This window comes from Cavia porcellus, unplaced genomic scaffold (genome assembly GCF_034190915.1).
Source record: "Cavia porcellus strain 051 isolate PalLab524CR breed Dunkin Hartley unplaced genomic scaffold, mCavPor4.1 scaffold_5, whole genome shotgun sequence".
Lineage (NCBI taxonomy): Eukaryota > Metazoa > Chordata > Mammalia > Rodentia > Caviidae > Cavia > Cavia porcellus.
This window is the reverse complement of record NW_026947488.1, coordinates 12,119,928-12,132,437: the sequence shown is the minus strand read 5'-3', so window position 1 is coordinate 12,132,437 and position 12,510 is coordinate 12,119,928. Positions and strand designations below refer to the sequence as shown.

The 12,510-nt window shown below is 54.2% G+C and overlaps 1 protein-coding gene across 2 annotated transcripts in view; it reads left to right on the top strand.

Annotated features, from left to right (window-relative positions):
• Positions 1-12,510, top strand: part of Ptpn1 (protein tyrosine phosphatase non-receptor type 1) — a 61,266-nt gene that overhangs the window by 43,154 nt on the left and 5,602 nt on the right. For both annotated transcript variants that reach the window (XM_013145675.3, XM_003463663.5), the window contains exons 2-6: positions 466-556; positions 3,509-3,609; positions 6,512-6,610; positions 10,748-10,885; positions 11,991-12,200. In XM_013145675.3, the coding sequence (XP_013001129.1) occupies positions 466-556; positions 3,509-3,609; positions 6,512-6,610; positions 10,748-10,885; positions 11,991-12,200 (639 nt within the window). The remainder of the gene's footprint in view (positions 1-465; positions 557-3,508; positions 3,610-6,511; positions 6,611-10,747; positions 10,886-11,990; positions 12,201-12,510) is intronic.

Here is a 12,510-nt window from a genome sequence, read left to right as displayed (position 1 = left end):
GTGAGCCTGGGGCGGTGGGATTTGTTTCCCTCCTGGGAGAGCAGTCTGATGGTTCGCTGGCATAATTGCCCCTTAAAAAAGGTTCCGGTTGGAGCTCTCAGGCCTGGCATTCCAGGAGCTCCGCGATCTGGCCTGCCCACCCATGTCCCCCGCCGTCTGTCGTTCCTCCTGCTGCCCACTCACTGTTCCAGGCTTGTGGCGGCTCCGCAGCCCCCTCACCGTGCTCCCCTTCCGTCTGCCTCGTCCCTTGAGCGCCCAACTCCCCGTCCTGCCTCTCTGCCTCCGGGCCCAGCCTTTGGTTGCTCCTCTTTCTCCTCCCTCCTGACCTGGTCCTTACCTTGACCTTCCCACCCCGCCCCGCTCTCGGGTGTCTGTTTCTGCCCTTAGTGCCCAGCAGAAGCCCATGGTCAGTGAGATGCTGGATGCCAGGGATCTGAGAAGAGCACTCTTTCTCCTTTCTTGTAGGACATCCGACATGAAGCCAGTGACTTCCCCTGTAGAGTGGCTAAGCTTCCCAAGAATAAAAACCGAAACAGATACCGCGACGTCAGTCCCTGTAAGTATCCATGCGGCCTCCTGGGCTCCCGCCCCACCGCCAGCCGCAGGCCCTCTGCACCCGGACCCGTTCGCTGTAGGTCCGGATAAACGCGTGGCAGTCAGTGGGTCTGTGGCTTGATCATTTCCTGTAGTGGGCTTGAGAGAAGTATAGTAATCGTTCCTTTTTCCACCATTGTAGAAAAGGTAAGGTTACAGTTTTTGGAAAATGTAACAAAGTTCAAAGGCCCCCTTGTTTCAGCTTTGACTATTTTGTGATGAGTCATTTTCCTACCAGCTGAGCGAGTGCGGCAGGCACACTGTGACCTGCCCGGTGACTCAGCAGCGGTTCTTAGCCCCCAGCACTGTGCTGGACGTGGTGATGCCCGCACAGGCACACAGAGGCGGAGCTGTCGCCCCTCCAGCAAACGCCGTCCTTCTTCCCTGCCACCTCTGCCCCCTCTGTCCTTCGCCACTCCCTTCTGTGACCAGCAGTGCGTGTCACCTCCGGTAGTCCGTAGTCGCCTGCCTTCCTGGACTGGCTCCAGTATCCTGAGAGTAAACAGCTGGACATGTTAGAATTTGTGCGAAGCAAGAAGAGCCTGAGCTGAGGTCAGGACCCCAGCTGTGCCTTGTCAGTGATGCCTTTGAATTCCCCCCAGGGCCAGTAGACGTGAGCTGCGGGACAGTGGCTGGGACTCCTCTGTGGCACCTGCTCAGAGTCCTGGGGTTCGGTCCAGTGGAGCTGGAGTGGGTGCAGAGACTGCATCTCGGCCTGGCCTTGTAGAGCTGCGTGGCTGCGGACAAACTGTTCTCTTCTCTGATTGTCCACGCAGAGGGAGTCACACCTCCCAGGAATGTGTGGCCCAGACAGGAAGTGCTCAGCAAACACTGGCCACCAGGGCCTCTGAAGGGCAGCACTGGTGCCCAGGTGACACCTGATCACACCCGGCTCCTGATGCCCTTGGTTTAACATGTCTAGGTTGAGGCACAACGTATGTGTTCATTTAAAAATCCACAACAGAAACAAAATCTCTGGTGATTCCACTGGGAGTCCTGGCCGGAAGCTGCTGCCTGCAGACCCTATGTGACGGACCGCGCTCCTCCCTCCCCAGGCTGCTCCTGCAGCTGTGTTTTCTTAGCTGAGGTACAGCACAGACTGTGGTAGTCCTTGCTGTGTTTTCGTAATTTCTCACCTAAATGGTTTTGTTTTTTGGGGTTTTTTTGAACTTTTAAAACAAACTTACAGAAACAATCACAAAGAAAACATTAAAAGGAGACAGGGCAGGAGAAAAAGACTAAAAAAAGAAAGAAAGAAAAATGAAACTAAAGAAAAAGAAAGGAAGAAGGCCAGGATTGCAGCTCTGGGAGCGCACAGGCAGCTAGTCCCGGGGCTCGGGGCTCCGGCCCACCCGGGACTGTGGGTCTCCTCCCGCAGGAGTGTCCAAGCCTCGGGGCCTGGCAGGCATGCCCCTGTACAGTGCTGCCGGGGGACTGCAGGCTCGGAGGCCGCCCCTGTGTCCGACCACTCGTACCCATCAATGCCCAGAGCTGGCCCCACCAAGGCGGTCCCATTCCTGGTCCAAGAGATGGCCCAGAGAGACCTAAGTGGCTTTGGGATCAGTTTTTCAGCTTTTAAAATACTGTTTCTCAGAAACAGCCCCCAACTTTCTCACCCCATCTCATTCTGTACCCTTTTTTCCTCTCTCCTACCCCTGATCTCTAGTGGAGAAGACAATTTGCCATTCCTGCTGTGAAGGAAATAGCTGGCTGTGGGGCAGAGGTCACCTGCTGGGCAGTTCACATACCCACCTGGCAGCCACAGCTCTCAGCCTCTATCTGCTGCTGGGCTCTGGCCACAGCGCTAGGCCCGCTGGCTCTGCCGCGACCCTCTGGTCACCTTGCATTCAGCAAGTGAGGGAGCAAGGCGGCTTGCCCAGCCACTCAGCACAGCAGCACCGGTTACATCCATTCTTTGAAGGTTTTTTTTTAGTCATATTGATATACTTAAAAATCACCCAGTGGTCTCCATGGCGAGAAATAGTATTCAAGGGTAGCTTATTTTAAAACAAAAAAACCCAGCTCTTTGGACTTGGAAAAGTCCCATGCCACTTTTTCCCAGTAACTAATCCTTTTCCTCTTGGCATCAGGGAGGAGGTGCTATTTCTGGGAGGTCACCTGAGTCCATTATCTCTTGTTTTATGCCAGAAATGAAAGTACCCACCTGCCCTTGTTAGCCAGCAGAGGAAGAAGAGTGGCCTTCAGGGATGCTGCTTTCGTGACAAAGTAGTGATGGGGGGGAGGCGGTAGTTTTGGTTTTAAATGACCTGGGGCACAACTTCCAAATGAAATGTATTTCTAAATCTAATCTCAAAGTCACATTTTATATACATTTAGTGTTTGAGGGTTTTTTCCCCCAGAACATTTAAATTCTCTGTTAAATGTCTTTACTGGTGACATTTGAAAGATTTAGAATCAATTAAGCTCATTGTATTTGAATGTAAAAAGAACAAAATAACCGTGTAAAGGAGCCCAAGGTGCAGCTGTCACGCTGCGGTCATAAGACCTACCTGCCGGCTCACTGTGCTGGCCACCGCGGGGGACCACGTGGAATTTGGGGTGTGCTGTGTTTGTTTTAAAGATTGAAGCCACTCTGCTCTTTTGCCCTGTTGAGGTTTGTGCTCGGGTCCCCCGAGCAGAGCCTTGGATGCCCCGCTGGTCTGCCCATTGGAGAGGGTGACAGGGACCTCGGGAAGACACTGAGGACGTAGTCAGGGCTCACCGTGGTTTGTTGCTGGAGCTCTGAGTGTTGGCTTTGAGAAGCTTCACAGAAACCTTTCTGAGAATGACAGTCACCCCTCAGACCACTAACGTCACCTGACACAGCAGGCCTCGGTGGTATGGGCTCCCCTTCTCTGCTGTGGGGAGACCCTCTGCCCCCCAGGAGTAACCCGAGTTCTTGTTCGCCTTTCAGTTGACCATAGTCGGATTAAACTACATCAAGAAGACAACGACTATATCAATGCTAGTTTGATAAAAATGGAAGAAGCCCAGAGGAGTTACATTCTCACCCAGGTAAACAGATTTTACTTTAAAGGTCACCTTACAAAGTTTTAGAATGCTTTTGCCAGTAGTGCAAAGAAAATCTACCACGTCCATTAGGAAATCAGGCTTTTGACAAACCAAAAGCAACCAGAAGGAGGAAGAAGATTCCTGCGGAGGGATAGCTGGCCGTACCCTGCTGTGTTTCCGGGCAGTGTGAGATGAGTGAGTGGGGCCAGCGTGAGTCACACCTGTCATCCAGAGCACTGGATCTCAGGCAGGAGGCTCGTGTGAGTTCCAGGGCAGCCTGAACTGCACGGCAAGAGTCGCTCTCCAAAAAAAAAAAAGGAAGCCTAAGTGGGAGTAAGAGCACCTGGGAAGCTGAACAGAGTCGCAGGGGTCTGAGGACAGGGGCAGTGACACTGGGACCAGAGGAGGCCTGGCTGGGCTGACACAGAAGGATTCGGCTCTGGACCGAGCGCTTCCGGGAGCAGATCGCAGAGGCAGCAGGCGGCCAAGCGCCTCTGCCCAGAGAGCGCTCCTCACTGCGGGCCGCATCCTTTGGCCCAGAAAAAAACTAAGCATCACTAGAGGCTATGAGCAAGCATGAAAAGCACTTAAAATTCCTATTGGCTTTTGGCATTTTTCTGAGAAAAAGAAAAGTCATGAAAGTGGTTTAATAATCAAGCCTCTTATAAAACACTTAATGATGTAAGGCCAGATGACCGTGAGTTATCTGGGAGAGTGGACAAAGCAGTTTGTTTTTAACTAATTTTCTGTAGTCATAACTTGTTACCCGTAAGTTGGTTTACCCTTGAGGGTTTTGTTTTGTTTTTCCAAGTCCACATTGGTTCACCGGTGTTACGTACGGCCTAGGCTACGAGTGGTTTTAAACATTGTAATTCTTCTTGGTATGTGCACGTTAAAACTCAGGTGAAGCAGAAAGCTTTGTGAACAAAGGCTGCTCCGGGCAGGCAGCTGGACCGGGGTGTCTCCTGTGGTCCTCCTTCACCCCTTCTTCCCCACCCCAATTCTCCCCTGTCCGTGACCCAGATCAACCCAGATGCCTCCTGGCCGGGGTGCACAGCATCAGCCAGGATGGGTTCAGGGCAGTCTCTCTGCACCTCTGGGTCCCTGGGATGGGCTGTTGGGGTTGGGGTCCATAAGGAAGGAGCTGCCTGCTTGTGGGGAGAGGCTGAGGCACAAATAACTTCTCCTTTTGGAGGAGTCAGATTTCCTGATTTCAGCCATTTAGCTTTGGGGTGAGGTTAAGAAGCCCTTTGTGTGCCCACAGTAAGGCATCGCATATCAGATAGAGCATTAAGAAATTACATGGATGGGGCTGGGGGTTTAGCTGGGTGGCATAAGTGCTTGCCTTGTAAGTGCACAGTTGTGAGTTCGAGCCCTGGTACTGATTAAAAAAAAAAAAATTATGTGGAAGTTTATAGTGCTGGCTTCCCCACCCCTGGGCCCTGGCAGTCCCTGGGAGCCTGCGGCATCCATCCGTTTTGTGAGGTGGTACCCTGGATGCTGGGGGCTGCTCATGTATCCCTTTTGCCCTGGGGTTTTCAGAAGGAATCAGCAGCCTGGCCCCAAAGTGGCATTCCTCTAGACCAGATGACTACGATGTGTTCTAAGCCAGCAAACCAAGCAAACTTCCCGTTTTTCAGTTTCAGTGTTGTTCATTATGCAAATAACATGAGTCCATATTCTCATTTTGTAAACGAGTAGTGTCAGAGATGCCCTCCTTCGCCTCCCCAGGAAGTGCCAGCCGAGCATGGTAGGCATCTTTCACTTCTTAGCTGGGTTTAATCCTTCAGACCCATTTTATACTGGGCAGTGTCGGGACAGAGGGTGACAGGTGAGTAACCAGGAGCTTGGAGAGCTGCAGCCCTGGAGGACCTGGCACCTGGGGTCTTCTTGCCAGGCTGGAGGATAGGAAGCCCGGGCGGCCAGCAAGGTGCCATGTGACTGCCACCTGCCAGGACTGTCTTTCCTTTAGGCATGTATGTGGTCACTGTTGTCTGAGTCCTTGTCGCACTTACCCAGACATGGGGGGACCTGCCTGGTTGAGGTAATTGGTTTGCAAAGAGTCCAGGAGGACAGTGAGAGGGTGCTGCAGGCTGGCGCCATCAGGAAAAGTGCAGAACGCAAAGAGAAAGAACAGAAGACGAAGGGATATGAACGGAAGCTATTCTAGAAGTGGTCCGGTCCACGGCAGGGACAAACCCTGAACGTGGAGGGGGAGGGAGGTGACCGGTGGCATTCCTCCCCCCAGGCAGCGCTCACAGTTGGTAGCAGCTCAGGGCGTCCACACTGTGTGTCCAGGAAACACCTGCTGGGCTGGAGTTAGATAGGCCAGCTGGTCACCAGGCACCCACCATGCCCCAGTGACATGCAGCCCCAGCTTCTTAACGACCACGTGTGTCCAAATCTCTGGGACCCTTGGTGCGAGGATGAAGGCCCCCTCGTCAGGCCTCCTCGTGAGTAGTAAGAACACTCGCCCACGCACTGAGCCCTTCACATACGAGACTCTAGTTAAATTTTCAATCCTATAGAGAGGTGTTATTTTTAGTCAGATGAGACAAATGGGGAAACGGAGGCACAGAGTGGTGAAATGACTTGCCCGAGATGGCCAGGTGATTGGTGGTTGGTCACTGTGCAGTCCTCCCCCTGCCTGCTCCCAGCTGTCACAGTCCACGTTCCACGCGAGTCCCACAGCCAGCTGCCCACACGGGAAGCAGAAGTGACGAGCACGACCTTCCACTGTGTGGCGGACGTTAGAGCTGCCGCTGCTGCTCTCTAGGCAGGCAGAGGCCACTGCTGTGCCTGAGCTGCAGGGACTCCAGGCACCGTCGCCTGCCGACCACCACCTCAGGTGAGCTCACACCCGGTATGATTCCGGCGTCACACACTGTGTCATCTGTGTTTGCAGGGCCCTTTGCCCAATACGTGCGGGCACTTCTGGGAGATGGTGTGGGAGCAGAAGAGCAGGGGCGTGGTCATGCTCAACCGGTTGATAGAGAAAGGGTCGGTAAGTCATGCATAAAGTTACATTTTTATCCAAGTTTCCACATTTTTCTTCATAAATAACTGTTTGTTGCAAGCAAGTCAATTAAGTGAATAAAAATGGAGAAAAAAGTAAGCTTGCCCTCCACTCCTTACCCAGGCTCCTGTCTCGGGCTGCAGAGCCTGGTGCAGCTACTGTGTGCCACGCTCTCCTGGCTTCCTGAGCGGAAGTCAGCGTGTGAAGCAGCTGAATCCACATGGTTGTTCTAGACCTGCACTGTTTTGGTGTATCCGTCTTCATTGTGCCCACCTTTTGGCCTCTTGTCGAGGTGGCTCTGTGCAGCTGTGGGAGCAGTTGGCCGCCAGGTTAGTCTCGTGCCACGAGGGCCCAGGTGCTTAGCTCTCAGCCATGCTGCCTCGCTGTGAGTGCTGCGTACCTGTGCAAACAGGTGCCCTTCAAGAGATGTATCATTTTGAGTTCTTTGCAACTTTTAACTATCCCCCTCTCGAGTCTCTCCCCGCAGCCGCCTCCTGCTTCTCTGCTCGCTGCCCTCCGTCCATTCTGCACCGTGCGTCTGGGGCTGTCTTTCTCACTTTTGCCTTGAAGGACAGTGTGTGGTGGGCGTAGGGAAGCACACATGTCTGACCTTGCTTACCTGCCCTCCCCGACTGTCCAGACTCCAGCCAGGCCCACATCTCTGCTTTAACCTCTTCGGGGCTGAGAATCTACGTCACAGCGCCCGCCCCCGTCTCACATCCCCATCTGCCCAGGCTGCTGCGGTCAATGGCCCAGCCCCAGAAGCAGCCTCGGACATGTCTCCACATCTCCACACTGTCCAGTGGCCCTGGGGGAATCTTGTGTCCTTCTGTCCTAACTGGGAACTACTGCTCTGTGTGATATTGAGGAATTTAAAGCCAAAATACTCCTTTAGAACCATCAGCTGTAGGTTTTGCTTTTCTTTTAATTTGCTTGTTGCTAGAAGTCCCAGTGATGCCTCTTCGCTGTCCGCACACAGTTGGCCGTGCAGCTGTTGTCACTGTGCATGTTCGTCCCCGGGCCCTGCTCCTCTTTGGCTCCCACCCAAGGCTGACGGTCATAGGCCACAGAGCCAGTCACAGCCTTCCCACTGGCTTACTGTGCCGGCCATCCAAAGCCGTGGCTAGTCGCTCTTGTTTCCCTTGGTGACTGTCCCACCACACTCGGCATGCAGTTGGCGTGGAAAGCGGTGCATGGTTTGAGAGTCTCGCAGTTTGTTTGGTACCAACATTTCCAGCTCCGCATCAGCGTACTCACTCCCCGAGGGCCGGCGGGGAGCCCGCTGCGGGGCTGCAGCCGGAGCTGCTCGGTTGCCTCCCCACGGCCTGCGGTGAAAGCCCAGCAGTTCCCTTTGGCGCACATTTGCTTTCTGGTTTCCTTCCTTTAACAAGTAGTGTAGGATGTCCCCTCTTGCTTTTGGCAACCTTGTTACCTCGTGGAACCCGGTGTGTGTTTCTTGGAAATCGGAGATGCAGGTGACTGTATGTTAGCTTGGGGTCATCCAAACGCCCAGGGTTCTCATTGGTTAGCTTTGAGGTGGACTTTAGACACGTCAACATGGAGTGTGCTTGCGTGTGAGGGTTGGAGATGCTGTTTGCACCTGGAAATCACGTGGGGGAGCTTAATTTGCCATTCCAGAACGTGGCCTGCTGGAGTTCCAGTGCTTCTATGCACAGGGTGCTGATTTTGGGTTAGCACTGGGCACTTTAGGCTCCACACATCTCCCAGACTCCGCCCACCGAGTTCTCTGGGTTAATGACTCTTCGGGGCAGCCGAATCATCCATCTCCAGGTCGTGTAGATAACGTGCGTGGGTTTTTCCTAAGATCGCCTAGCTGTTTGTTTTGAAAGGCCCAAAGGACTCTTGCTACCATCTGCCTTCACAGGGACACAGGGACTCTAGCATGGTGACACTAGCATGTTGGCACTGGCACATTCCAGTGTAGGGTGGGTCAAGAGAGCGTCTTGGAGATGCCTCGCTCTCTAGCGCTCCGCCACCAACTACAGCCTCCGCCGTGGGCTGCTTCCAGCGAAAGTCAGGCTCCCGCTGCGGTTGGTGCACTCAGTGTGGCAGTGCCAGAGCGGGGCTCTGCTGCTGTGTTTTTATTATTTTTATTTTGAGGTGGGGTCCCCCTGAGTTGCTCAGGCTGCCCTGAACTTAACCGGCTTCTGCCTGGGCTTTCCAAATAGCCGAGAGTATAGGCGTATGCCACCATGCCTAGGCGGTTCTAAGTTCAACATTGATTGATGGGTACCTGGGTATGTACAGAATTTCTCCATAATCTTAGTTTTTACCCAGATGACAAGATTAAGCTTCCCTTTTGCTTCTGAAGGTGAGTGCTTGGCGTGTAGAGGTGAGTTAGATGGCAGCTTGTCTGCCCTGCTCGTGAGAAGAGTGTCAGCCCCTCCTCTGCCTCAGAGGCCGTCCTGCATTTCGCTTCGTCGTTTCTCTGCTGGCTGGTAGAGCCTGCTGCAGCACAGGCGGCCCGGAGCCCACCAGGTCAGCTCTGGTTCTGGAGGCTTGGAGCAGCAGACAGTCTGCCCGTCAGACGCGTCCGTCCAGTTGTTCTGTGGCCTCACTCTCAGCCGCCCCAGGCACTCTGGCTCCGAGGGGGCCTTGGCATCCAGTTCATGTGTCTGAGTGGTGACATTGCTCCACGATGACAGGTGGGCCCCATCCGAGAGGCTCATCTGCAGCGGGTCATCATCAGTGTGGGGAAATGACGCGGGTGGAATTGGCCAGGCTTTCAAACAGACTGGCGTCGGGGCCCTTGAGCAAGCCCTGCTGGCATTTGTCCTGGCACTGTGAAGTACACTGTTCCACTGGCATCACACCCAGGAATTTCTTCACTCGTTTCTCTCACTTTTTGCTGTTTGCTTTAGTTTTGTTTGGGGCACCTTCCAGCCCCAGAGCTGCAGGACCAAGAGGCTTCTGGGTTTTGGCTTCACCCCTTGGCTAGCTCCTCCTCAGTCCTCAGACAGTGTGGCAGGTTCTGGTCCCAGGGCTGGCACTGGCTGTACCAGCAGCTTCCACGGGCCCCATTTCCTGCTGTTCTGCTGAGCCTGGATCTTTCCCATCAGACCGTCCTTGTCAGCCTTCAGCCCTGCCTGCTCCCTGCTGCTCCCTTTGACCTCTGTTTCTTATAACTTGGGGCAGATTGAAACATCTCCCTCTGAGTTCCCGGGGCACAGCCACAGCATTTCCCCTGACAAATGGGAAGTGTCCCATTGTCACTGCAGGGCCCGGCCACAAAGCAGCACCGGCCATGAAGCAGCTCCCTCCGCCCGCGCTGCCCTCGGCCCTGGTGGTCAGCACATGACAGAGAGCTGTGCACACTCATGCACACTCGCTGACATCTCTGGGGCGAGACTCCGGAGGCCCATTGTCGCTCGTGCTGGGAGCCTGGCTGTGCAGCCATGGCTGCCCGCTGTGTTTGTCCAGCAGAATCATCACCAGTAGAAATGTCCAGGCAGCAAAATGCAAAGGTGCCACTCAATTCCTTTCTTAAACTTCCAATGAAAGTGAGGCTTTGCGGGTTAGATTTCTTTTAAGGGACGGGATTGCTTCTTTTAAAGTGAGCCTTAGTGATCTGCATTTAAATCAAGACCATTAAGTAGTTCCTGAAATTATCAAGGGAGAACATCAGAGGTATTTTTATGAATTAAACCCCGCCAAAATGAAAGCTGAGCCCCAGCTCCTCCAGGAGACCCTGAAGACTTTGCTTCTGCTTTCGCCCTTCCAAATGTTGCTCCAATGGCCTCCTCGGCCCTGTTCTCACTGCCGTGGGTGTCTTCCCAGAGTGAGGGGTCTGTGGACTGTGCTGGCAGCTCGGTCTGGTCTGCCTAATGGCTGAAATAAAGGCATTTGGGGAGCAGCAGTCTGGGGCTCCCAAACTGGGGGACCTAGAGTCCCGTAACACCCCACTGCTGTGGGAAAGCCAGGGGCTGCCGGGCAGGACGTGACAGCAGTTGGATCAGCATCTGCCTCAGCCTCCCCTTCTCCTGAGCAGCAGCCCACTGTGCTGACTGTGTCCGCCACACGCAGAGAACCTCACAGATGTGCTTCGAGCCTCCTGTCTTAAGAAAACAATGGCTCATGATAACCCAGCGTTATTTCCTCCCTTAGGTAAAATGTGCACAGTACTGGCCACAAAAAGAAAACAAAGAGATGGTCTTTGATGACACAAATTTGAAATTAACATTGATCTCAGAAGACATCAAGTCGTATTACACAGTACGACAGCTAGAACTGGAAAACCCCACGGTAAGTGCGCCGCTGGGGTGCTGCTGGGTGGCCCCGTCCCTTGGGTGATTGATGGTCCTCGCACCCTGCACGTAGGTGGTTTCAACACCGTGGTGAACAGAGCTCGCCCAGGTGAGCAGGGCACCAGGGAAGCGGCAGTTTCTCAAGTGAAAAGGCTCTGTCCTTGTCTGTGCGGCTGTGGAGGAAAGGACTGGAGTGGTGGCGTTGGTGGCCCGCAACTTAAGTGGCAGCAGAGCATGCTGCCTTTAGGCAAGGAAGGCCCCTGGACTCCCTCCACTTCGCTGGCCAGTGGAGGTGTCCCAGGCGAGGTCTTGGGACTATTTGCTGTCGGCAGAATTTGTAACACAGCTGCTTGTGGTCACTGAAAGATGGTCTTGGAATTCGACAAGGCACTTTGCTAAGCAGCCGTGCCATGGAAGGCCCTGGCCATGAACATTCAGAATAATTCACCAGCAACTATGACTGAGGAGTTCAGGGACTCAGTGGAAGGGGCTCAGAGCAGTCCCAGGGGACACTAATGAACCTGATGGCCAGCCACCAGCTCCAAATTGGCCAGGTTTGAATCCTGGCCTGCCACTTGATACTTGGGACATCACCGCTTTGGTGTCTCCATCTCTTCTTATGTCATTGAGGCTTCGCAGGGGGTCCAAGAAGTCACATGAGGACAGGGGTCACAGGCACCATGGGAGTGGCACGGGGAGAGTCCAGGAAAGCTGAGAGGGAAGAGGAGCAGGGCCACCGCAGCGGGCCTTGCTGGGCAGTGCCGAAGCCCAGGAGCTGCTGCTGAACGATGTACAGCGGGCCAGGAGTCCCCAGCGCTTTCCGCTCACCCTGGCTGCACGGCCCTGGAGCCACAATCCTGCCTCAGCCCCTCTGAGCAGTCTCAGGGAGAGCGTGGCAGCGTTCCTAGGGTTCTGACCTCGCCTGTTAGCATTTGCAGTGACTCCTGCCTGGAAGAGCGCTCGCTGGGGGAGCAGAAGTTACACAGAGAGAGCACCCGAGGTCATTGCTGGCCCGAGGGGACCCAGTGAGCAATGCACTTGGATTCCGTGATTTCTGTCCCGATGACTCTCTTAGCATCATCCTGAGTGTTTTTCTCTTTCAGACTCAAGAAACTCGAGAGATCTTACATTTCCACTATACCACATGGCCTGACTTTGGAGTCCCGGAATCACCAGCCTCATTCCTGAACTTTCTTTTCAAAGTTCGTGAGTCGGGGTCTCTCAACCCGGAGCACGGCCCCATCGTGGTGCACTGCAGCGCCGGCATCGGCAGGTCGGGAACCTTCTGTCTGGCCGACACCTGCCTCTTGCTGGTGAGGAGGCCCTCACAGGCTCTGGGAGGCAGGAGGTGCCTTTGAGCACCCCCTGCCTGGCTGTCCCCACGTGTGCATTCCTCAGGCAGCAGCCAGGGCTGACCTCGGCTCGTTTCCTTCAGTCCCGGGCCTGAACCTCACCCGGGGCCTTTAGGCTGAGCCGTGTTCATAGACCCTTTTTATGTTTTAAATTTTTTTGTTTTGAGACAGTCTCACAAAACTTCTAGTTGCTCAGACTGGAACTACTTCCTCTTGTCTCAGCCTCTCAAAATCCTGGTGACCTGCGTGTGTCACCAACTGCGCTCTGAGC